The sequence below is a fragment of the Rattus rattus genome, chromosome 4, assembly GCF_011064425.1.
Source record: "Rattus rattus isolate New Zealand chromosome 4, Rrattus_CSIRO_v1, whole genome shotgun sequence".
Lineage (NCBI taxonomy): Eukaryota > Metazoa > Chordata > Mammalia > Rodentia > Muridae > Rattus > Rattus rattus.
The window spans coordinates 29589379-29615673 of record NC_046157.1 but is presented as its reverse complement, the minus strand read 5'-3'; the positions used below and the strand labels follow the sequence as shown (position 1 = coordinate 29615673).

The window sequence follows — 26295 nt, the reverse complement described above, 5'->3', positions numbered from 1 at the left end:
ATGCAAAAACAACAGAACGGGGGGGGGGCATTAAGAACTCCATTTTGGACATTGTTATATTGCGCATACATATGTCTTTCTAATTTATACTGTTTCCTCACTAGGGCTAAATTCACTTCTCATTCTTAGCCCAGACAAACCTCTAATGTAAGAAACTAGACTCTGACTCCTAGTATCTCCTTCCTATGGACAAAACACCAGGAACCAAGATGATGCCAATCAGGTTTAGAGTTATTCCTGGAACCCTACATGATCCCAACAGATGTGATCTCTCCAATACTGATTTTGGCTTGATGTTCCTGAATTTTCACAATTATCTGTGCTCTTTATAACTCCTGTGGCAATTCTAATGGGGTTAACTCTCTTAAGCCCCTCCTTCTTCAAGTTTTCTACCCTCTCCCTAGCAGGTCTGCTATAAGTGTCTTATCTTAGATCTTCTGCCTACACTAGAGATTAGGGAAGAGTTTGATCACTAGAGCCTGTGGAAAACACAGCATATGTTGACTCTAAGGTTTATGTGCCTGGTATATGCAGATCCTTTTTTAAAAAAATGGAGTGACAGAGCGCAGAATGATTAAATGTTTGCGATGGCTTGAATGAGAATGGCCCCCCATGTGTTTGTATGTTTGAATACTTGCTCCCCAGTTTGGGGAACTGTTTGGAAAAGATTGGAAGGTAGGGCCTTGTAGGCTTAGAAGGTGTGGCTGTGTTGGGTGGGTGGTGCGTATTTTGAGGCTTCAAGGGCCTCCTGCTGTTCCCAATTCTGTTTCTGGTTTATGGATCTTTGTCCGTTCTCAACTGCAGCTCCAATGCTGTGCCTGCCAGAGAGATACAGTCCCTTCTCTGAAAACAAGTTGCTATTCCAACCACATTTCTCACCTGCTCATTTAATTTTTGCAAACATGTTTTTCTCAGTTATGTGAACTTATGATAAATGTCAATCAGCAATAAAACGACCGGAAACAGAAGACAAAACGGGGGTTGGAATCCACCAGAGTTTGTCACTATGGCTCCTTCCCTTGAGACTCAAAGATCACAGGACAAGGTAGGTTTTCCGCATCCGGAAACCGCTGAAGACCAGAATACACCAATCTGATACATAGTTGGTAAGGACAAGGTGTTAAAAAAAAAAGTCAATGGGTTTTCCCCTTTCTATCAGAGGTGATGAGAAGCTTGAGCAGGCAAGAAGGCCCTAGAAAACTACAATTCCCAGCAGGCGCCGCGGCAGTGAGATTTCTCTCTTGTGCTGTCCAGGTCCTACGAATAAAATCCAGTCGCGAGGATTCTGGGAGGAAAAAAATGGCGGCTACTAGGTTATGGCATAGAATGGGAAGGCTCCTGGAGATAGCGTCGGCATTGGGGCCTTGGCCCCGGGTTTACAGCACGTCCCCTGCCTTCGCTGAAGTGTTAAGGATGCCACAGAAACAGCTAAGGAAAGTAGTGTACCCGCTGCGGGAACTGGAGCAGCACCTCGTCACGGACTCTAGGCCTGGCCTCATCGAACAGAGACTCTTCGACCCGAGCCTGGAGGACATCACGAGGGCGGAGAGCGTCTTCGCCGCCACGGTCCGGAACCGCATCGAGTACCTCAGCTCCGCCGTCCGCCTAGACCACGCCCCGAGTTTGCGGCAGCCGGAGGTGAGATTGACGGGCTTGTCTATTGTAGGTGCGAGAGCTTGAGTTCGCTTGCGCTTATTTCCCGTCACCAGAAAGCTTTTCAAAAGCAAAAGAAAGCACTCAGTGTGGATGCACCGCTTGTGTGCGGTGCCCGTGGAGGACCGCAGTGAGCCCCAATGTGGGTACTGGGAATCGAACTCCGGTGTTCTGGAAGACCAGCCTATGCTTTTTTATTTTTATTTTAGTTTATGTGTGTTTTGCGTGCATGTATGTCTGTGCACCACATGCTTGCCTGTTGCCCTCAGAAGACAGAAAAGGACATCAGAGCCCGTTGGAACAACTGTTTCAGGCAGTTGTGAGCAGCCATTGTAGACTGGGACTCCAATCCTATAGTAGCAAGTGCACCTAACCACTGGGCCATCTCTCCAACCCTGAAAATACATTTAATAAATAAACTTCTATTCAGTTTTGAGAACACTAAGTACTCCATTCTCCTTTCCTCCTTCTCATACTAGGTGTGTTTCATAGGCCGAAGCAATGTTGGAAAATCCTCTTTGATAAAGGCCTTATTTTCCATGGCCCCTGATGTAGAAGTCAGGATCTCAAAAAAACCGGTATGCTGGGTATCTCTTGAATTTATAAAAGGAGACCTAAGTATTGGCAGGTGCAAGAGATCATAATTGCTAAATTCCTAGAGAAAAGATTTTTTAAAGCATGTAATCATTAGTGCCTGTGTATTTTCTGCAAAAAAGGACGGACAGCTGAATTGACTTTAGTAGTCTTGCCAGTAGCTAAAGGAAAGCATCCTTTGTCTAAAATTTTCCTTAGTTGCCAAGTTAAGTATTTTATTGCTTTAAGTATTTTCTGATGCCTTCTATAATGAGGGTGTAGTTCTACATTGGTTATGGGGTAAAAAGGGTTTAAGTTGCTTTTTCCTCCGTAATCTTGTATATTTTCTCCATTCATGCACTCATACATTCTTGTATATATTCCAGATGTGTGCATTCTTTTACCCAGGGCCACGCTGTGCCTTTCTTCACAGATAACTCTGCTTGACTGGGCTTCTGCTATTTTCTCCTTCCTTCTACTTCCTTTTCAATGATGCAGTCAACTGGTATCTAAAAGAACCTTTTCCCAAAACTCACCCCTGGCCCTACCATAGTGTCTGTCTGAGGAAACACTTCCACGAGCTGTGATGCTCACTGCCTACCCCCCTCCCCCGGGGAAAGTTTAAGCCCTTTCACAAAGCTAGCTTTTTGCTCCCCACTGCATGTAGTGGGATGTCTGGCTTCATCACTAAGGATCCCGTTCTTCACCCCTGTTCTTCCTCAGCACATAAGACAGCTAAACGGTGAATTCTAAATAGAATGAACTTCATTCTTATAGAAGAGAATGATAGAAAAGGTGTATTCTTTTCATTCTCAAATACACAATTCCAAAAACACTTTCTAACAGACAAATAAGCCAACCAAGCGCCTAATCATTTATAAAAAAGCCCTATCCTTTGATCAAAGAGTTGATTTTAGTTTGTTCGACTTTCCTTTTCTGATTCCTAAGTGTTTCATGAATGCAGAAGCACAAGTAGCCATAGTTTATCTTTGTATTGATTTTAATTTCACTGTTATAATTGTGGCAGACATTTTTTAAAAGTAACATGAGGACACTAATCTGCACGGGCAAAACATCTTGGTTTATGGAAACACTAGTCTACAGATGATGAATGTCAGGCTTTCGATCTGGGGGTTCTAAGAGTCTGTGTGATAGGACAAATGTTTGATCAGCACATTCCTCTGTATACATTGTTCATCAGAGAACTGGCTGATGGCAAGCATACAGCCTAAATCTGGATGGTCTTCAGAGACAGCAAAATAGAAAAGATCCTAAAGTATTTTGTCTGTGTATTTCTAATATGAAATGTAAAGTTTTTAAACCAAGCATATTTTGTAAAATTTGGAAAGATTTAATTATTGGCGACCACTTCTCCCACCTTATTTCTCTTTGTATTCACAGTAGTTCAGAATATATACTTCAACTGTTAATAAGTATTTGTTGATTGAATACTTATGTTGATGAACATTTCTAGGCATGAAATAAAGGATATATTTTAAGCCAGCTTTTTTTGTTTTCATTTATTTTATTAGGGGCACACAAAGAAAATGAATTTTTTCAAAGTTGGAAAACATTTTACCTTGGTGGACATGCCAGGGTATGGCTATAGAGCACCCGAAGACTTTGTTGACATGGTAGAGACTTATCTAAAAGAACGAAATAAGTAAGGAACTTTTTTCTTACAGTTGTTATACATTTAGCCCCCAAACACTTTTTAAAATCAAGGGGATTCTACAGATGACAGATACTTCAGACTTATCAAACGCCTTACTTGTAGGTGTACTTTATCCTTCTGTAACTCTACAATATTGCGAACCAGGGTATACACTGCCTGTTTAGCGTCTGCCTGGCTCAGGGAAGTCTTAACTTCATTTATTTTATCAAGCTGAAACTATCAAGAGTATTCCACAGCTAGTTCATCCATTTCAAAACAAAACAAAACAACAAAACAAGCTCTTAGCAGGCTAATTTTGAAAATGAAAATTGTTAGCTAATCGATTTAAATAAAATCCAGTAAACTCTGTCCACTCAGTCATCATAGACTCTGAAAATGTTATGTATATTCTTTGGTCTCCATACATAATCAAGCAGTAATGTTTCAAGAGTCACACAATCTAGAGGAAAATAATGTTAGGCTTCTGAAGTATAAAAAAGTAATCATAAAAAAAGGACTAGGGATGTAGTTCAGTAATAGACTACTTGTCTAACTTGTTAAAAAGGCTCTGGATTTGAACTCAGCTTCACAAATTTGAAAAAAATATATATGTATACATAAAAATATATGTGTGTGCATATGTGTATATCTATATATAGTATATATGTAAACATTTCATTTCTTACAACTTTATATATAAATGACGCAAAATTAAACTAATATTAAAAATTATAATAATTTGGGCTAAGAGCACTGACTGCCCTTCCAAAGGTCCTGAGCTCAATTTCCAGCAACCACATGGTGACTCACAACCATCTGTAAATCTGTAATGGTATCTGATGCCCTCTTCTGGTGGTCTGAAGACAGCAGCAGTGTACTCATTGAAATAAACAAATGTTTTTTAAAAAATTATAATAGTTTGATTTTTGTCTCCTTTTTCCATTAGACTTTGTAGGGTCTTACAGGAGAGGGTCTCGTTTATATTGTGTCAAGTCTCAGTCAGTTTAATATGTTCTTATTGAAATAAACTGGTATTTGACAAATTTTGGAAGTACAGCAAATGGCATTGAGTACTATTAGACTACAGGATGGAGTTCCTAGGATGAGAGAGACACATGAATCAGTGTATCTTACATTGCCATTTATCTTCCTTCTATTCTTACAGTTTGAAGAGAACATTTTTATTAGTGGATAGCGTTGTTGGAATTACAAAGTTAGACAATATCGCCATAGAAATGTGTGAAGAATTCGCATTGCCTTATGTGGTAAGTATTTCCGTAGACTCTTGGTGGTAGTTAGACTCATGTTTGGTATACATCTGAATATGCAAATATACTTGTTAGTAATGAGCAGGCATTTCCTCAGACGGTAAAGGAGTGGCTGGGGAGATGGGTCCATGTGTAAGAATGTTTGCTACACAAGCTTGAGGACCCGAGTTCTAATCCTCAGCACCCACTTAGAAAGCTGTGTGACCACGTACATGCCCATAACCCTGGTGCTATAGAGGTTGGAGACAAGAGGACCACTCAGTTTGCTGGCTACCAACTTAGGTTCAGGTTCAGAGAGGCCCAGGCTCAAAGGAAGAAGGCAAGTGATAGGATAGACACATGTCCTCCTCTGGTCTCCAGAGGCAGACACTCGTGCAAGTGTCCTCACACATGCACACACTTAGACACACAAGCATAGATCATGTACACAAAAGTTCTGTGACACTTTCATATTTTTTCCTTCAGTTTTAAGCTTTTAAATGTATGGAGTATGTATATGTGTGCGTGTATATTCGTATTCCACATGTGTAGAGATACCTTTGAAGGCCAGAGAGGGAACAGATTTCTCTGAAGCTGGAGTTACAGGAGGTTGTGAGCCACCCACCGGGGGTGATGAAAACTGAACTACTCAGCCTCTGAAAGAGCATGTGCTCTTAAGAGGCCAGAGCCATCCCTCCTACACAAGCTTTTAAAGTTACAGTCAGGGTTTTCTAAGCTGTTCATGTGTGCTCTTAGATGCCTTTGCATCCATGGTGTTTTTTACGGCAGCACAACATTTGTCCAAAACATGTTACTAGCTCTGAACAGCAGATCATGCTCCAGTACGTATAAAGATGTAACCAGAACTGCACAGAAAATTTACAAACCAAAACCATTCAAGGAACGTAGAAGATTCCAGCACAGCACACACAAGTAGAATTTTTATATTCTTAAAAAAAAAAAATAGGGGTTGGGGATTTAGCTCAGTGGTAGAGCGCTTGCCTAGGAAGCGCAAGGCCCTGGGTTCGGTCCCCAGCTCCGAAGAAAAAAACCAAAATAATAATAATAATAAACTCTCTGGGCTGGAGAGGCGGTTTAGTGGTTAAGTGCACTGCTGTTCTTCCAGGGAACTCTGATTCAATTCCCAGCAACACATGACAGCTTTAACTCCAGATCCAGGCATCCTCACCCTCACACATACATGCAGGCAAAACAATGCGCCTGAAACACAAATAAGATTAAAACAGTATTTAAAATGTATTTTCAGAATACCTCACTAGTTTGGCTTTTTTTCCTACTAGCATAAAATTGAGCCACACTAAAATGCCGATTGGTAGGTTAGTAGTCACATTAATTGTTCTTTGTAATACTTCCAGATAAACTAAGCCTTAAAGTTCCTTTTTGAGAAAAGTAAGAACTCAATTACTATAATCTATTTTTCAAAAAAATAAATCAGAAACCACTAATCCGAAGCACAGAAATTTGACATGAACAAAGCCATGCGCCTTGTCGGCTACATTTGTCGATTTCTTGAAATTATGAACTTCTTGGGATTTGCAGGAGTCCTATGAAGTATTAGGAACACTGTTGTAATGAATCAAGAGACTGGTATAAAAATGACTGGATATTATCAAACTGGCTATGAAGTAATAGCATTCCTGACTTAGTATTGTACATATCATCTTGTGAAATCATGTATTTATTTCCTGCAGTTTTAGCTGAAGTTAAACTGAAGGGAATGTTATTTTCTTCTTTGGAAAAAGAAATGGGATATCAGCAGTAACCCAAGTACCCAAGAAGAAGGAAAAACAGTCAACAGGATGACTTTATGTTTTAGCCTAGTGGAGTTATAGTTGAGTGATAGAACAATTAACTATGCATGGTGCCAGGCACCAGTACCACCACCCTCCAGTCTGTGTGTGTGTGTGTGTGTGTGTGTGTGTGTGTGTGTGTGTGTGTGTGTGTTTGATATTCCCCAGCAAAACCTGATAGATTGAAATTCGCCTTTTCCTTGATTTGTAATTACTCATGCTTTGACCTTCTGCTACTACTTTGTAGTTGAATAAATAACATTCTGGGTTTACTGAAATTACAGCTATTGTAGATATACCCAGCAAATAACCCAACTTCTAACTATTCCTTTAGAGTAGTATTACATGTAAAATTGACCTATTTGGTTCCAAAGTTGTTTCACATTGGCAGCTTTATGTGGTTCAGCCAAGATATATTAGTTTAAATGTTGTAGACATAAGATACAGTGTAATCACATGAAACCACTGATATCAGCTATAAATGTTGCCCCGTGGTTCTCACTGACCTTTAGATAAAGTCCCAGACATGGTCAAGTGTAGTAAATGCATTGTTAAGTAGCAGACACGGTGTACTCTTTATATGGGACATATATTAGCTCATTTCATCAAAGCAAATTAGTCATGGCTTGTTTTTATTTTACAGGTGAGAGAGTAGATTGAAAATTTTACTTGAACCAACTCAGCCTCACTGAAAGATTGTAGTGAAAATGTATAGGACTATACTGTTAAATTTTATTTCTAATACTTAAATTTTTTTCCTACAGATGATATTAACAAAAATTGACAAATCTTCCAAGGGGTATCTTTTAAAACAAGTGCTCCAGATTCAGGAGTTCGTTAACACGCAGACACAAGGCTGTTTTCCTCAGCTGTTCCCTATAAGGTGAGAGACGGACTGCACTAATAGCATTGCATGCTAAAAGCCTTTGCTGTGAAGTCAGAGCTTCTGGATGAAGTGTCACTTATTCACTGTGGTTTTCAGTAGTCTGCTAGCATTTATTCTGTTCTCTTTTTTTCAAGCTAGCTCTTCCTAGCATTCTCTTTCTGCTTCAGCCTAGCTCAACCCTAGACCGTGGCAGAAATAAAAACTTTACTTTTCAAACCAGTTTTTGCTTACTTCTCTATTCACTGTGTCTGCAGGCACATGCATGGGGTGCTGCTGTGCCGGTGGAGGACAGAGACCCCCTTTTTGGAGTCAGTTCTCCCTTGTAGGATCTGAGACTCAACTCAGGTCATCAGCTGGCAAACACGCCCATCTCCTTAATTTCAAAGTAACTGTTTATGGTAAAAAGCTCATTCAGGCCGTAACAAATCAAAGTTTGCCTGAAAACTTACAGGAAAAATTTTCCTTCAATGCTGTAGAGCTGAGTTCAAGACAGCCTTGACTACATAGCAGGACCCTCTCCCTCAAAATAATAATTATTTATTTAAATTTTTAATATAATATATGCATTTATAAAGAAGAAAAAATGTTTCAAGTTTGCATTAAGTTAGGCGGTATTTTCTGAGCTGGTAAAGTTGGGGACTCTGATGTGGTTTCATGACAAACTTGGGTTTTTCTTGTGTTGTGAATCTTGGGTACAGTAAGTACTGTGTGCTGAGACAACTGGAGAATCAGTCTCTGGTTTCCTTGCTTTGACTTATTTGTGGAAGGCACCGTGGTAATTTGTGAGAAAATAAGAAACCAAGTCATTGTTGTAGGTGAAACTGTCCCCTTAGCAGCCATTTTAGTTCCATCAGTCTAGATCTGTTGAAACTGTGATTGCAAATGTGCCTTTCAGGACCCTCTCCTTAATCCTACAAAACACTCTTCTCCCGGCACCTCATTCAGGTCTGTCCTGTTCCTATGCTGTTACCCTGCATGTGGAAATCCTGTAGGTAGAAGGAAAGTCCTGATTCATCCCAGAGCCCTCAGCGTTGTCGTAGAATACAGCCATTTATTTTAACTGTTTAGTATGAAAACGAGTCTAAAAAGTACACAGTTAAACTAGCAAATCACGGTTAACATATAACTAAGTTGAAACAATGTAAATTTTAGTTTTGCAAGCTTTGTTTGAATTGACAACATGATGTGACCAGGGAAAGTTAGTAGTTTGGGGAGCTACATTAAAGTTATGGAGTTCCCAAAAAGGGACTGATGACACAGTAGCCTCTGCTGTGCACACAAACCTTACACCAAAGACATACAAACGTCAGATGGTACCTTGACAGCAGAGCTGTATCTGTGTAAACACAGATAATGGGGGCGTTGCTACACATACCGTACAGACGGGTACAAGTGAGAAACGGAGTTAGAGAGGTGTGAGATTGAAAGAGCCTGGGCCTTAGCCATGGACTCGTGTAGCATCTAGAGGCTCTGTTAAAGATGCTACAGGTTTTAAAGCAGCTTGTTTCATTTTCTCACTGCGAAAGGATGTCATTAGAAGGATCATCTATTGTGATTGATATGTATACTTTAAATATAGATTTTCTATTCTTATCAGTCAGAAGTGGCACGGTTAGGCGTAAGGTCCACATTATTGGATTCCTGGTATTTTTTTTTTTTAAAGGGCATTTGCCTTTTGACATGTGTCCCTGGAATTACTGCTGCCTTACATATTTACCACATGTGGCCAAGGTCACAGGTCATCCAACACTCAGAATCTATGAATTGAGACATGGAAGTCTGCTCTCCTGACAGAATTATAACACACCAGTCATTTACAGGAATATGCTCATAGAGACATTTAGTCTGGAAAGGTTTGACTTTGAACCTACAGAAAACAAAGTGAGAATTTCCATGCACAAACTCTGGCCCAACATGATAGAAAGGGGTAACTGTGAAGTTTCCATACAGATTAATATTATGATTGGTATATTTTATAGATGATATGGGGGAAATATGTATAGGCACAATCTGGTTTGTATTTTTGTGTGTGAGTAAATTTGCTAACAGGAGAACCAACTGTGGGGAGGAACTGAGAGTTAAGAAAAGCATTGCACATTGAGTACAGAGTGCCAGTTAGTGTGTGAACCTGTATCGTTCTCTAAGTTACATCTGCTTAGTTCATTTGTAAACGGCATCATAATGCTGTTTTCAGCAGGGTGGTTCTGGCCAGAAAATCTGCAGTACTGCAGTCGCTAACAGAACTGGTGCACTCCAGGGCAGACTTCGTCCTTATAAGCCAGGGTGTATTCACATCTGAGGAACCTTGGTCCCCTTCTGTATATATAACAGACACATACAAGTCACAGCATGTGACACTTTCTTCTTAACCTAAAAATATTTCAAGGTGGTTGAACTTTTCTCACAAACACCACTGGATTAATGATCTCAAGGCCTACTGTGGAGAACAGGTGAAAGGGAAGGTGTGACACAGCACTGAGAATCCTGAAAGACATGGGTCACATGGTGTAGATCATCAGCGTTTATAATGTGCATGACACAGACAGAAGAGAGGCAGATGACTAAAAGCATTGCCCTCCTACGTGAGATCGTAAGAGCTTGTATTAAAATAAGACTTTGCACTTTGCTTACTTGAATTGAGACCTGTTACAGTCTCTGAGGTAAGGAAGAAAATCAAGTTTTCTTTTCTTTTCACAGCGCAGTAACCTATTCTGGAGTTCATCTGTTGAAATGCTTTATAGCAGATATAACAGGAAGTCTTAAATAAATGCTCCTAGAGTGGATGATGTTTCAAAGTTCTTCTTGTCAACTGGAGTTAAATATGGAGAAGAATGCCAGTATTGTTTTAAATATTGTGCATCTCAACTTGAAGGAAATTGGGCTTTAAAAAAAAAAACCTGCATTACCCCTGAAGCAAGAACAAATGTGTTGGGGGTAAGGGTTACAAATAATTCATTAAATCATACTGTTCATTAGGACAGATGCTAGCTGGCTTTCCTATTTTAAGTGACAAGTCCAAGAGCATATACAAATCCATGAAATGAGACCCTGCTTCTATGTAGAGGTTGAATAAATTGGGTTTTTCTCTTACAAATGCCTACTGTCTTTAATGCTGTGAATGTGAACTATGTAAAGGAGGGGGTTCCTTTTGTAAAGCACACATATGTAAGTAGAAAGTAAATGACTGTGTATAGTATGCTTATAACTCTTCTTCCTGTTTTTATTGGAATATGAAAAAAATTATCAAAACTTGCCAGGCCATGGAAAGACCAGTCATGAGAGTAGAATACAAGATTGATCATCAGGGTCAGGTTCTAGTGTCCTTGGGAAAACCACTTGATGTTTCCGTGGTAGCTATCAGAACCTTAGCTATAAAAGCTAACAAATTATACTGATAACAGCTGCATGTTTACAAACCCACACCAACCACAGAGCGCAGCAAAACCCATAGGCTTTTATCACAGAAGACATCCCACCTTCAAAGAAGTAGCAAAAATAAACAGGAACTAGATTTAATGAAATTAATTCACAAGTCAGTGCAATGCTTTAGAATCATTGTGCTATAGATTTGCTCACAGGAGCAAATTTTATAAAGACATCAACTCTTCATGAAGTATCTTAGCACTTCAAAGTGAGACTTCTGTGAGAGGAGGTAAGGCTACACAACATTGTGGCTTTTTAAAAATCCAATTGTAAGTGTTTCTGTTGTTCTAGCATTGATAGAATTAGTCTATTTTACCCCAACTAGCAGGAAAAAAAAAGTTTTAGTTTTTTTTCACAAGGCAAAACATAGACATCAAAATAATTACATTCAAAGCCAAAAGCAGAACTGTCCGTCAAAGTTTCCCTCAGTAGCAGACACATGAGGTGATCAGGAAAAGGGGCAGTGAAGTCGGACTGCTTGTCCAGCATGCCACACCACCACACAGACACTGGGCTTGGTCTTGAGGGACTTTCTGAGCACTGTCAAGGCATAGACTTCCAGTGCAAGGGAATGTAGTTCAGTAGTAAAGCGAAGGCCTGGCACATATGAAGCACTAGATTCCATTCCAGAAACCAAGGCAGGTACACCCCTCTCCTCAGTTGTACATGCCGAGCGCCCAGAGATTCATATGCTCATACATGTATACAGACATACACTGTACACACAGATCACACATTCTAAAAAGACTAGAAGCCAGGACAACATGACCCAGAGCAGAAGGCAAGGTCCAGCCCTACTCAATTGGGGTGAACATCAGTGTCGAGAGGATTTGCAAGGACACAAATTCTCATACACTGCACTTATAACTGGAACACCTAATGCTCATTTCAGCCCTTATCTGAGAAGCTGGGAACTGGAAGTGGCTGTTTGCAGACTTTAATAGTGGAACAACCCAAGTCCAAGACTCCCAAAATCAGAAATATTCAACCTTGTAGCTTTCTTGAGCCTCATACGTGTGGTCAAAGTTTCATAGCAGAAAGTGCCTGGCTGTGTTCTAGTTGAAGTGAGTGTGCAAATCCAGATTCACACCTACCACTCACACCCTCATGCCTTTGAAACAAAGGCCATAGGAGAGGGCAAGGGGAGGACTCATGATTTCTCCTAAGCTTACCCCTCTTGTCCATTTCTGGCCTGCAGGGCCAAGCAGATTTTCCATGGCTACATTACCTTTTCTCATGGGTAGAGCAGCTCATTTTGTAATTCAGGACTGTCACTTCCAGGAGCAGTCAGTTGTACACTATGTACAAATAATCAGGTGATGGCATTGATAGCAGGTGACAAATTCATGATTGGCCTTATTCCTGGCATACACTTACCTAGCTACGTTTTTGCTGTGCTTCATAGGAACAATAAAAAGGAAAACACCAAAAGTCTTTTCATATACCCCCTTAGGAGTAACGGTGACAAAATGAAGATTAAGTAATGGTTTTAACCATTTGAGTAATGGAAAAACTTTTGATAATTCATTTTAATAACATAGCATACACTCACATGTTATTCAGAAGGATGACCTGGGCAGGTGAGATGGCTCAGCCCATGGGTAAACACATGATGCTATGCCTGACAGTCTGAATTCCACCTGTGATGCTTGGCCCAGGGAGTGACACTATTATTAAGTGTGGTCTTGTTGGAGTGGATGTGTCACTGTGGGTGTGAGCTTTAAGCCCTTCCTCCTAGATGCCTAGAAGCCAGTCTTCTGTTTGCTTTCGGAACAAGATACAGAACTCTCAGCTCCTCCTGCACCATGCCTGCCTGGATGCTGCCATGCTCCCACCTTGATGATAATGGACTGAACCTCTGAACATGTAAGCCAGCCCCAATTAAATGTTGTTCTTATAAGAGTTGCCTTGGTCATGGTGTCTGTTCACAGCAGCAAAACACTAACTAGGACACCACCCCTTGGACCCAGAGGTAAAAGAACAGAACCAACTCTCAGAAGTTACCCTCTGATACCCATATTCATGTATGTTACTGTCTGATATCCATACATAAGTACGTACCCATGCACAAAATGTAAAAACCTTAAAAACATGATGCTTCTCTGCTATGCCAACCTTGTTCTGTTTACCTTCAGATACATAAGATTTTGTGAAATTATCCAGATTTTAACGCCATAGTAGATCAGAAAGTCATCTGATATTGAGAAACCTACTTGTTTCAGTCATGAAGGGCGCGTTCCCCAGGGGCAGGCCATTCATCATATTTACCACCTTGCACAGTCAAAGCCAAATACTCACCATCTGATTAACTTACACAACGCTGCTGTCAATGTTTATTGAATTGGAATGCACACACTGGAATACTGCACAGACGCAGCTCTCAGCCTAAGCAGTGTTTCCAGATCTTAGCAATACCCTTAAAACAGCAGAACACTGGACCAGCTTGTTAACTGCTCAGAAGTTTCACCTAAGTACATCTAAACTCCCATCAAAGCAAAAATATCATCAATGTCATCTGCCTCTTGAGCGGTGCCTGGCGCACTGTGCGTGTGCACCTGTCTCTTCGTCCGCAGGCCGGTTTCACTTCCACCGCCCCCTCTCAGATTCCCATGGACCCCCATCTTCTTAGCTTTTAGGTCAGGCTTTGCAAGTTTGCTCAAGACCTGCTCTCCATTCAGACAGACATCTGACCTCTGAACTGTCCCACCAGAGCATCTCTTCTTAGCACTGCTGTCCCTAGTGGTTTTCAGAGTCCCTTCAGGGACCTGCTGGGTTTCCTTTATAAGAGTTGACTGTAACTTTCTCTGTGGTTTCCTTTGTCTTGATAAAACTTTATACTTTGATCTTCTTTGTCTGGGAGGGTGCTTTGAAGTGCTGACACTGAAGCCCCGGAGAAGGCCCTTGCAAAGAGATGTTTTCATGCACTGAAGCTTCTTCGGCAAACTAAAGAACAAAAGAGAGAAATCTCAACTTATTATGATACTAAAAAGTTCTCAAGCACTTTTAACTGTCTCCACCAACTGTCAACAGAAGAGTACACCATTTATTACAAGTCCTAGGCCTGTATATATGTAAGGAAATGGGAGTTTCAACCGAAGAGCATTTTTTCAGATTCCCTCTCTGATTCAGGATACAGACAGATGTGCCTCCATTTTGCCCTAAAGTAACTCTCATGATTGCCTAGCAAGGTCACTAACTGGTGTGACTTCATTCACACTTAAGAGCCATAGCCTTTCCCTCGGGCTGATAATCTGTTTCTAGGTAAACAAAAGTGGAAATGGCAAAATATCACAAATTAAAAGCTCTGTGGTGTGTCAGAATCCACTTCTGGCTAAGCTCATGTTGTAGCAGGAAACGAACAGGGGGAAGGAATGAAAATAACGAGGGGTCATCTAGCAAAGACAAACTGACCCCTGTGAGGTGTCCTGGGAGTTGTTCTGTATCCCCTGCAGTCAGAACTTACCTCATACGTTTGGCATTTGCCTCACACCTCATGACTGTTGGTAAAGATTAATATAGGTCTATGTGCCTAACCCAAGTCCCTCTGTTCTTACTTTAAAAAAATAAAATTATATATTAATATATATTAATAAGCAATTTAGGACCCCGATTTCCCAGCCATGACTAGAAGCACTGACTTTGCATTGGGTAAAAGTGGGTGCACCTCTGAGTTGAAACAAAAATAATAATGGGAGGACCTGAAATAAGTCCTAGCTCTCCAGGGCCGACAGCTTGAACAAAACCATCTCTCCATGTATGAATGGGACAATGCTGCCCACCTTCCAGAATACTGTGAACTCTAATGTTTTACAAAGTGTTCCATAGGAAAAAAGATGTATTACTGAAACAGCAATAGGGCAATATGGTCAACATACTTTGGGAAGTAGAGACTACCACGTAATCAACAGTTACCCCTCTTGCTAACTGTTCATCATTACGATCTGTTTCCTCACAACCCTGAACTGTTCTATCTTTGTAAGACCCACAATAAACTGAATCTCTCAATGTGAGGGGCTAAGCGTCTGTTCCTGCAGCCTGTGTGGGCCTCACAGGCTGACACACTTCTCTCACATCCTCAGCCGGCTGTGCTGCTGCCGTATCTACAGAAGGCCACCGCCCACAAGAACACAGCTCCTGAGGACTAAGGCTGCCCCATGCTGTCAGCACCAGGCTTTGAACACCACAGGTAATCTTAATGCTTTCTGAAAAGAGCCAGTGGGAATGACATGGTGTAAGGATTCCAAACAACTGTCACTTTCTCCTGACACAACTGCCCAGATGTTAGCAACACTTGAAACTGTACTTGAGTAGGTCTTGTTCTAGCACCTCAAGGGCTGGGAGATTTTAAACAAGGTAGGTAATGCACATGCATACACTTCCTCACTGAAATGGGAAAGGAATTTTTCTAATGTAATTACCTGTAACCTTGAGATTCCACATGTCTAAGCCTATTAGTCTTAAGAAGTTTGTTGCCCAGATAGATGGCCTGAGCCTTGAGCTTTTTGCTCCGGGACCACGCAACTGCCATTTGGATTTCTTCAGAAAGTTGGGTGAACGTCTTGGTCATTCGGATTCTTTGCACAGCATCATTAGCCCAGTGAGTTCTCAGTTTCTGAGAGGAAAGTTTGGTTGTCTTCGGTTTGGATTGGGAATATTTAAACTGTTGGCTGGTCTCCTGAAGTGTAAAAAGGAGAGAAAAAAGATGTTGAAAACAGTAGTAGTGACTTTTAAATAAAGGAAAACAGTTTTGAAAAGCTGGGCCATTAAAAAGTTAAAATAATTTTTAAGGACACTTATAATCCATCAACCTTTCCTTTTATCCATTCTCCTAACACTTCCCTTTTTACCCTTCTACCGAGGCAAGTCCTATCTGCCCTTTAGTGAAGTGTACACAGAAAACCCAAGATAGATACACACACATATGTAACACATCTACCCACACACTAAAACCGATTAAACGGTTTGTCAAAGTCTAATGATGGGGGGAAATCCCAAGTCTTCCACAATGATATCCTCCCTTGTTTTCTTCTTTGCTTATCAGGGAGGTCATTTTTATTTTTGACTTTATTTTCTTTACTGAAGACTGAACATAGGCCCTTGTAAATACTTGGCGAGTGACCTTTATCCCCAGCCCTTTTAAAGTTTTTTTTTCAAATTCTGAGACTGGGCCTCAACAGTCTAGTCCAGACTTTCTATGCCTCAGTTTCCCCTCTTGAAATATGAAAGCAGTAACGCAAGAGTTTCTCTTACAGAGTTTTTCTGAGGATTAGTGGTTAATGCACATAAAGCGTTTAAGATATCGTCAGGGGCTTAAAGGATCTGCTAAAGAATTTTTTCCGGGGTTGGGGATTTAGCTAAGTGGTAGAGCGCTTGCCTAGCAAGCGCAAGGCCCTGGGTTCAGTCCCCAGCTCCAAAAAAAAAAAAAAAAAAAGAATTTTTTCCTCCTTCTGAATTTATGAGTTGAGCAAGATAAAAATGCGAACCGCCATCTGTGTTTAAAAGTTCAATAAAGAACTGCGGGTTCTTAGAAGTAAGAGTTTATAAATAAAATGGAAGAAATAACCCATGAAGGAAACCAGACAATGGTAACAAAAGTCAAGCAGTTACTGGGTGACAGGTGACATTGAGGTACTTAGTCATGAAGTCCAGAACCATTTTCTGACGCTAAGGTATCATGTTAAAGCTTGAACTCCCAAAAGGATTGATGCCTCATGACAATGAGGAAGGAGACAAAACCGATGACTGCTACTAACATCTGCCATCAGTTAAATGCTTACCACACATGAGACCCACCTAACACACGTACTAGCCCAGACTTAGAGATGCATGGAGTGGAGAAGGGAAGTATAGAGAGGTCAGGGACCACACAGCTAATACGGAGTAGGGGCGAGCGTTCCAGCAAGTACAAAGCCCATCCATATTTAGGACAGGCCATAAGACTGCTTGGAGATCCCAAAGGCATGCCTACTAAAGCACTTCTGAATACAGCCCACTAACTGGACTAACTAGGACCATTGAAAAGCCAGCTTCTTAAGGAGGAGGGCAACCCTATAGGAGGACCAGCCCTTTCAATTAACCTGGACCCTCGAGATCTCTCAGAGACTGAACCACCAACCAGGCAGCATACACCAGCTGATATGAGGCCCCCAACACATATACAGCAGAGGACTCCTGGGTCTGGGTTCAATCAGGGAAGATGCACCTAACCTTCAAGAGACTGGAAGTCCCTGGGAGTTTAGAGGTCTGGTGGGGTGGGGAAATCCTCGTGGAGACAGGGGTGTGGGGAGGAGGTATGGGATGTGGAACAGTCGTCGGGCTGAACCAGGAGGGGAATAAAATCTGGAGTGTAAAAATTTAAAAAAAAGAAGCAATGGCAGGAAAGAAATAAAATACATACAGCAATAACAACAAAGCGAACTTCTTCATTCAGCAGCACAGACCAAGAACTGAGTGCAATCAAGCTTATTAGAGCGGACTCTACCTCCCTCCCCACTGAGGAGCTTCCTCTAAACCTGGCAGAAGTGAAAAGCTATGAGGTTAACCAGACAGACCTGAGTAGCTTTGTTTCGGAGTCTTGTGCAGAAAGCCCGCACGTCAAATCCCAATGGCTTTTCTGTGGAATTAGGAAAACAAAAGACAGAAAAACTCAGCCATGTTACTTTCAAACCTCCAACAACATCTTAACTACATGACATTTCCTGCCAAGTTCCTATAAAGGAAATGAAGAGAATAAAGCAGGGCACCATGAAGGAACCAGAAGCCGAGCTGTGAGAACCAGTAACACTCACACCTCCCTAAACGTAATCAGTGTGAGATTCTGAATTTCTACACAATGCAGGACTATATCATGCATTCAAAGGCGTATTTTATAAGTATGTATTTAAGAAAGAAAAGATAGAAAGAGATAAACACAGTTTAAAGGAAATAAAGAAAAGCCTGTGCTTCTCTAAGCAGCTCACCTTTTCGGGTCCTTTTACACGCTTTCACTGGCTGCCCCAGGTCCACGCTGCTCTGTGGGCTGCTTTTCATTTGTTTGGACGGTTGGGAAAGTTTATCCAAGGTGTCTCCATTGGTCTCTGGTAGTTGCTCTTTCATTAAAAACAGTTTATTTAGCAGCTTAGTTACTCCTTTAGGAGCAAAAGATGCAGGGGTTTTTCCCTTAAAGATATCAAGGTAAGAGGGGCCTAGAAAGTCAGTGATGTTGGAGGGAAAGGCAAAATCTTTGAAGTAAGGCATGGGCTGAATCCTGTAGATCTCCTGATGCAATCCAAGCAATGGCTCATATAAGGAAATCAGCCGTCGCAAGAGTCCTTTATGGAGAACCCTAGAAGAAACAGGAGCTCTTTATATATATAAAATGTTCGTAATTCAAATGCTATTACTCCGGATTAAGAGTAAGCAGAATAAACTGATGGAGACCGATACAGAGGAAGAAGGGTAGGAGCCCGAGGGGTCAAAGCCGCCACATGAAACAGAACCAAGTGACCTGGGCTCACAGGGGCTCGGAGACTGAACTGACAACCAGGCCTACATGGGACTGACCTAGGCCTCTGCGCATATGTTAGAGTTTGAGACTTAACAGTGGAAGCAGGGACTGTCCCTGTCTCTGTCGCCTGCTATTGGGACCCTGTCCTCCTACTGGGTTGCCTGCTCCAGCCCTAACAGGAGAGGAGGTACCTAGTCTTACTGTAACCTGATACGCCATGGCTGGCTGATATTCACGGAGGCTGGCCCTTTTTTGAAGAGTGGATAGGGGATTGAGGGTGGGAAGGAGGAGAGGAGAGAGAGCAAACTTCAGTCCAGATGTTAAAAAAATTAACTTATTTATTAATTAAAAAGAATAAGCAGCACAAAAAGATGACTGAAAATTCAAATAAGGTATCTGGGTTAAGACATCGAAGCAAGGTTTATATTTGAAAGTAGGAAGAATCTTGTGGGTTTGTTTCTGTTGTTTTGACAGTTTTGCTAAAAATCAGAACTAATGATCCAATTCTGCGCTTAGTTATCCATCAAACCACTGTATGCACAAACACACACGCCACACACAAGGAAATGCTTTTTTTCTAGTTTATAAATCTTACAAGTATTATTTCTATCAACAAAATATGGCTCAAAAGCAACAGAGTGTCAGGCAGAAGAGAAGTCTAGAGCATACAAGGAAGGTCAAATTGTGTTTCTAATTTCTATTAAAATTAACAACCAGTTGTCAAAGAACCAAGATATGGCCAGCTCAGGAACATCAGCTTTTTCAAAAGCCAACTGCAATATTACTACTGCCACCATTATAATAATAATAATTATTATTATTACTGTTATTATTATTATATCATTATCAAATATTATTATAGTTCCTAGGTCCTAGGTCCTAGGAAATCACTTTCTGAGCTACTCGGTCTCAAGGTGAAGGTTTCAGAAGAAAAGCCCTCTGATATAACTACCCAGCCGACAATGTGCAAACCAACCGTCCTGGGGAGAAAGGGAAGCCTGCACCTTCAGATCCCAAGGCAACAGTGTGAAACGAAACTGTGTGAACACTAACAAGAAACTTGGGTCAGGTAAAGATGAAACACAAATGCAGAAATGTGAACGTACCATAACCTGCTCACCAGCCCAACCATCACAAGGTTCAAAATAATGAACTCGCGTAGCCCTAAGTGCTTCACAGTCAACCTGAAGAATCAGTTTAAGGTGGAAAACAAAACCAAGGGAATTTAAGATTTGTAAGTTACAATTATGAAAGAAAGAACTTATAAGAAAGCTCTGAAGATATTAAAGCCCTAACATGGCAATGAAGTCACATTACACTAAAAGCAAAAATATCTATTCTACTAGAGCTCCTACTGTGACAGTGTCTGAGAGTAAGAATTTCTAAAGGTCCTTAGAATACATGCTAGGTAGAGACATGGAGTCCTTGGCACCAGCCATGCCAGCAATTGCTGGAAGAGGAGCCAAAGGCAAAGCTTCACGATTCCCCACAGGTTACACTGCTTTAAGAGCACAGCATTTGAATAGAAGCCCAATATACCCAAATAGCTTCCACTCAAAAGAAGGTGTTCCCGTAGTCAAGGATACAGAAACGTCTTGCAGCAGCAGTCCAACAAGCGCAGCAACAACTTGCAGCCTCCCAAAACCTTCATCAGCACCACCTCCATCACCGGCTGGCTGGGCACCACACGGTTTTCAGTAGCTCCAGGCTGAGTTTTACTTGACATACACAGAAAAGGACAAGACTGTCAATCTCTAAACACATCGTTTCTGCAGCGGTATTCAGCCTGAGGTGGTTATGCCCACTAGCATTCCACTCTTCTTTCACTGCAACCCACTGTGAGCCCCAATTCAGCGTCCCACCAGTACCGCCCATCAGTCCACAGGTTCCCCCCACTAGAACACAACATGCCCTTCTGGGCATAGTGGATTGTACCTCAACACCAAGCAGAGAATACCAAAGAGTGCTCAGACAGAGCAATGGACCACCTACTTGGCGGACAACAACTGTGACAGGTCTTCAATGGAGCCCTCCAAATTCATGTGTTTCAATCGCTTTAAGCACTGTTCTACCTGAAGGAGGAAGGACAGCTCAAATTAGTATGTGTATACATAACAATGTTACAGACACCACCAAGAACACAAAGAAAGCAAAGCACTTCATGGTATGGAAATATGCCACAGAAGGCTTCCCATTTAAGGCCTAGGAGACCCAAATCTCAAAACAATCTCACCCACCCAACACATTTCTCAATTCAAGAAGATTACTACATGCCAAGTGTGCTCGATGCTGTAAAGTGACCAACATTAATGTAAGTCTCAATATTATAATTTGTTGAGGGAGCAGATTTACAGCAGCGAGCCTAGTAAAACAAGAAAGCAAACTCTTAACTCTTAACTCAGTTTCAACAGTCTATAAGCACCAGACATGAAGAAGGTGACTTAGTCACAGAACAACTATTCTGAACACCTACTATGTGCAAGATATGCTAGGCAATAACATGGTATATGATACGTTCCAACTTCTAGTAATAAAGATAGATAACATACCAAGTACTTAACTAAATGCTAAAATGGATATGCTTTACTTAACACTGCAATCCCCCCTTCTCTGCTTTTCCTTATAGCACTTCTTACCAGTTGGTATACCACTCACTGACTGCCCGCCCTTTTCTCCAAACTATACTATAAACTCCCGATGGAGAATAGAACTTGTTCGTTTTGCTCACGAGCATAATCCAGTTATTAGAACAGGGTTTAGGTTCTCGTGGGGGGCGGGGAGAAAAAGCCACGTAGAATACAAAATGCTGTATGAATTCTCTAGGTGTCAGGAACACCCACCCAGGGCACTCCCTGGACTGCACCCACACGTCAAAGGATGATGGGAATTGTACTGGTCAGTGCTGTCATCTTGTTAGAGCTACATATATACCACTAAGAACCAAATCAGACTTATGGGTTCTACTTCAGCAGAGCTCAATCCTTAATTCACTGGGGCTGGCTTTTTAATTCCTAAGTCTGGACACCATCTTTTAAGATAGTTATTGACAGTCCAAGACAGTAATACACTTGGAAAATAGTGAGTGAAATATGGTTGTGGGGGAGGGGAAGGGAGGTAGGGGAAGAACGTCAGCAAGTAAGCTAGTAAACAGTTTGATCTTGAGAAAATGTAGGGAAAGACCACAATCCTCTTTGATAAGGGAATCGTCATCCCTTGGGCCTTAAGCAGTAGGGGTAGAGCTAACCAGAAAGCTGAGTCTGTATAGTGAGAATCCGCATCTTTCTCATAGCTGTACATCCAGCACGCTATCAACAGAGAGCTCTGAAAAATAAGTAGATACTGGAAAGACGGCTCTGTCACACAGGGCCTAGCACTCTGAGCTTGTAAAGGTACTTGCAGCGGTAACAAAGTGACTCCTTGAATGGTACATGCAGAAGCCAGCTTCAGGACTTCTGCCATGTTAGAGTCCCAGAGCTAAAAGTCACGATATTTTCTTAATCTCTAACAAGTACATGAAAGCATTCTACACCACAACTTACCATAAACCCACTTACACCAACATACTCCTGATTAGATTATGACTCCAAAAAAATAAGCCACAATACTAAGCCACAACTGTTTTCTTTTTTAAGATTCTAGGGTTTAAATTAGTTTACTTTTGAACCAGGCAAAGGCACTATTAGACTGTACAGAGAAAATTAAACTGGAAAGAATCAAAATACATTTTGTTTGTTTGCTTGCTTGCTTGTTTTATTTGAGACGAGGTCTCTCTACATAGCCCTGGCTGTCCTGGAACTCACTACATAGACCAGACTGGTCTCAAACTCACAGAGCTCCACCTGCCTCTGTCTCCAACTGTTGGGATTAAAGGCGTGAACCACCACGTCCAGCTTTGAAATATGCTTGATTATAAATTACTTTTTTGAAATGATTTTGGGAAAAATCAAAGACCAAAAAAGCTAAAATGTAATTGTAACTTTCCATAAATAACAGTAAGTGCAGCACGAGCTCATGCTCATCAGTACCAGGCTACGTGTGAGCTTCCCCTCACCTGTCTGAGGGCCAAATGTTGCCTGTGGTGGCCCAGCCTGTTGTGATTGCTGTAGAGAACTGAGCACAGCACGTCCACTTCCGCATCTAAGGTCCGGCTCTTGAGTGACCGTGTGACGAGGTGGCATGCTTTGATGACGGCCGCAATGCAGACATCTAAAGCAGAGACAGTTAAAACGAGCCTCACATGCATTCCTACATCTACTACACCGAAAGAGAAACACTCTAAAACACGCTGCCTTGTTTGCTTTAAAGAAATCAAAATATAAATGGGCCTCAACTATAAAAATGAAGGGTTCTAAGAAAGACATTGGAAAATGAGAGCAGGTGATCAATAAGGGACCATTTGTTAAACATGAACGTGTGTCTGTCTCTACCACCTTTTACCATGACTAAAGTCATACTTTACAGGTATCGTTGGTGTACACTTACACCCCAATATAAAAAAGTTCCATCTCTCTGCAGGTGAACAAGACAGAATGCATACAATTACAGCCTTCAAAGGCAAAGGAACTGTATTTGGATACAACTTTTTTCTTTTTTTTTTTAAGATTTATTTTATAAGTACATTGTAACTGTCTCCAGACACACCAGAAGAAGGCATCAGATCCCATTTCAGATGGTTGTGAGCGACTATGCAGTTTCTGGGAATTGAACTCAGGACCTCTGGAAGAGCAGTCAGTGCTCTTAACCACTGAGCCATCTCTCCAGCCCCTAGGATAAGAATATATAATACACTCAGCCCCTCTACCTGTGAGGGCCATCTGTGTATTCAACCAACCTCACACTGAATATTGTCCCCCAAAATTCCATCTGTAATGCATTTCAATAGCAATCACATTATATAGGATTTCATAAACACTGTAGAGATATTGTTAATGTCTATTGAAAGATGTCTGTAGGTCCTACTGCAAATACTATCTACCATGTACAGAGTTTTTTATATGAAGAGATTCCTAGAACCAATCCCCGATGGATATCAATGGGAAACTACATTCAGAAAAGGGAAATCACCAGGGCCACTGGAAATTGTATCATGGAACTGGGTACACAAATGTTTCCTAATCAGAACATGAGCAGCTGTGAAGCAGGTGTCATGTGCCACCTGGTGGCTCAGAAAGGAAACACAAATATTCTCGTGAAAATCTGTTCCTCCTATCTGGAGAAATTAAATAACCTGAGTGATGAGTTGGTGAATTTCCCACACTAGTTTGTTTTTAAAATTGTGACTAGAGAGGAATTAGAAAGAGCTTTAAACTGCACAGGATCAATATATGGGAAGAGGGGTGAGATGACTTGATAGGCTGTACTTAACAATTACCAAATGTGTCTATTTAATGACAACCACTGTCAGTTGACTCTCAAACCAGTTACAAATGTTTCCTTTTCATTCTCCCTATATCGCCAAGAAGCTGGTACTATTTTTTATTCCCATTTTTGAGTGGGATAAAACCTGCTTTAAAAATAACAAAAGTCTTAGCTGACAGTTATAGGACCAAAAGCAGTTTCAAAAACAAAAGTGACAAAAAGTTAAATATGAGTTAACCCTGAAAACTACAGCGGATATTGGTGGCTGTGTCTCCTGGTCTGAATGTCCCTTTGTGATTAAACATCCTTCAAGCTATAGGTAGGCTGCTCTCTGTATTAAAAACTAAGGCACTCAGGTATTACTTCACAGTTCGAAAGACCTCCACCTCATTATAATATTTAGGTTTTAATATTTTATTATGTGGGGGGGCGGGCTGAGAAGGTTGAAGCACAGCACTGAGTCCAATGGGAAACATGGAACATACTCTCACGTGAATCCTGAGAATCAATGAAATCTGGTATTTCATTTCGGCTAGGTCATAATTCGTTCCGCCCATCCAGTTGGCTTTTCTAAAGGATCATGGGAAGAACGTTCCAAACGAGCATCTGCCCATGATTTGGGAGCGGGTAAATCAAATCGCTTGATACCATGAATATGCATAAACACCTCCACATTTAATCTAAATTAAAACTCACAACACACGCCCCACGAAGCTGCCACCAACATCTCTTTGGGAGCCCTCGTTTTCTAAGTAAATTGATGTTTTTAAGATTTATTTATTTTATATATAAGTACACTGTAGTTGTCTTCAGACACACCAAGAAGGCATGAGATCCCATTACAAATGGTTGGGAGCCACCATGTGGTTGCTGGGAATTGAACTCAGGACCTCTGGAAGAGCAATCAGCGCTCTTAACCACAGAGCCATCTCTCCAGCTAAATTGCTAAAACTATCTCGGTTTTTCGCCCCTTGAAAAGAACCAAGAGACCTGAGATAACGCCCTCGCCCGGTAAGGAGAAAACGAGCTCCATATTTTAAAGAAAAGCCCGAAGTCCGAGGCAGGATATTTGAGTGACAGCCCCGATCCTTGGGAACAGTACAGGATCCAGGTAGCGTTTGGGGGTTACGGGCTGCACAAGCCAGGCCCCGCCTAGCGGTGCTTTCAGGTTCCACATACGGAATGCAGCAACCCAGCAACCCCCTACACATCCTCACGCCACACTACTCAGGCAGGACCTTCCGCCTGGCGCGCCCCTTCCCGGCGTGCCCCGCGCTCAGGAAGTCCCACCCCGTCCCACGTGCGCCGGCCCGCGGACTCCGGCAAACACGCGGAACCTCCTCACCGGCCTCACTCACCCAGGGTGGCGCTGGGATCCTTCACTGTCAGTGTGCTGCAGTTCCCCGCCTGGGGGATCTTCACGCGGTTCCACGGCTCTGCGGCTAGCCGTACAGCCGCGGCCATCTTGAGCGGCGCGGGAGGGCCTGGGAAGGCCGAGCTGGGCGAAAGCGAGTAGAGCGGCCCTGGCGGGAGAGGAAGGGAGGAGGAAGTGAGGGGCGGGGCGAGCCGGAGGTGTGCTGCCCGGGCCTTGGGGCGGAGTCACGATGGGTTAGGACCTCTGGGAAAGGAGAAAGTAGTTATTTTTGAGTTCCTTGAAGAGCATTCTGAGGCACCTACAAGTTTGGAGCAACTTCGAAGCTATATATTTTTTCAGATGAGTTCGAGTGAGGCCCAGCCCTTAGCTCTTACTCGGATATTTTGAAAAGAAAAACTCGGATCATATCAAATGTGGCATTTGTCACGTAGTAACGATTTATTTTGAGTAGTCAAGGAAAACTACATAGTTTAGATATAACCCAACTTTCGATAATTACAAAAAACCCAGAGGTTGTCTTGACAACCCATTATCACCGTCATTTTCTTGGACAAAATACTCCAGGCTCTGCTGGTTCTTATCGCTGATAAATGATTGTTCCTTCTAAGCTATTGGTGCCTTCTTGCTTATGTTCCTTTCACAATGTGGAGAGGAGCAGTTGTTGGGCATTAGAGAATGCTATGTTACTTCATTATATCTGCCCATTACCATATACTAGCAATGTGATCGCAAAAAGTTAATTTTCTCGGACCTCAGTATGTTTGTGAGACTTATTAGATCTGAGCCTGCTATACGAATTTTTACCCTTACCAGATTTGCATTTAATGCA

At 41.7% G+C, this 26295-nt stretch overlaps 2 protein-coding genes across 2 annotated transcripts; one reads left to right on the top strand and one right to left on the bottom strand.

Annotated features, from left to right (window-relative positions):
• The first annotated feature begins 1283 nt into the window (after positions 1–1283).
• Positions 1284–11029, top strand: Gtpbp8 (GTP binding protein 8 (putative)). The gene is made up of 6 exons (XM_032900236.1): positions 1284–1638; positions 2133–2231; positions 3759–3889; positions 5046–5145; positions 7703–7821; positions 10522–11029. The coding sequence occupies exons 1-6, from the start codon at positions 1300–1302 to the stop codon at positions 10589–10591; spliced, it is 858 nt and encodes a 285-aa protein (XP_032756127.1). The 5' UTR covers positions 1284–1299; the 3' UTR covers positions 10592–11029.
• A 2523-nt stretch (positions 11030–13552) lies between these two features.
• On the bottom strand, positions 13553–25624 carry Nepro (nucleolus and neural progenitor protein). Its single transcript, XM_032900235.1, has 9 exons — positions 25450–25624; positions 22785–22939; positions 20726–20805; positions 20320–20451; positions 19840–19917; positions 18207–18571; positions 17799–17860; positions 15666–15922; positions 13553–14190 (listed from the first exon to the last, which is right to left on the bottom strand). Exons 1-9 carry the CDS (start codon positions 25553–25555, stop codon positions 13725–13727), a joined length of 1701 nt encoding a protein of 566 aa, XP_032756126.1. The 5' UTR covers positions 25556–25624; the 3' UTR covers positions 13553–13724.
• Positions 25625–26295: the final 671 nt, after the last annotated feature.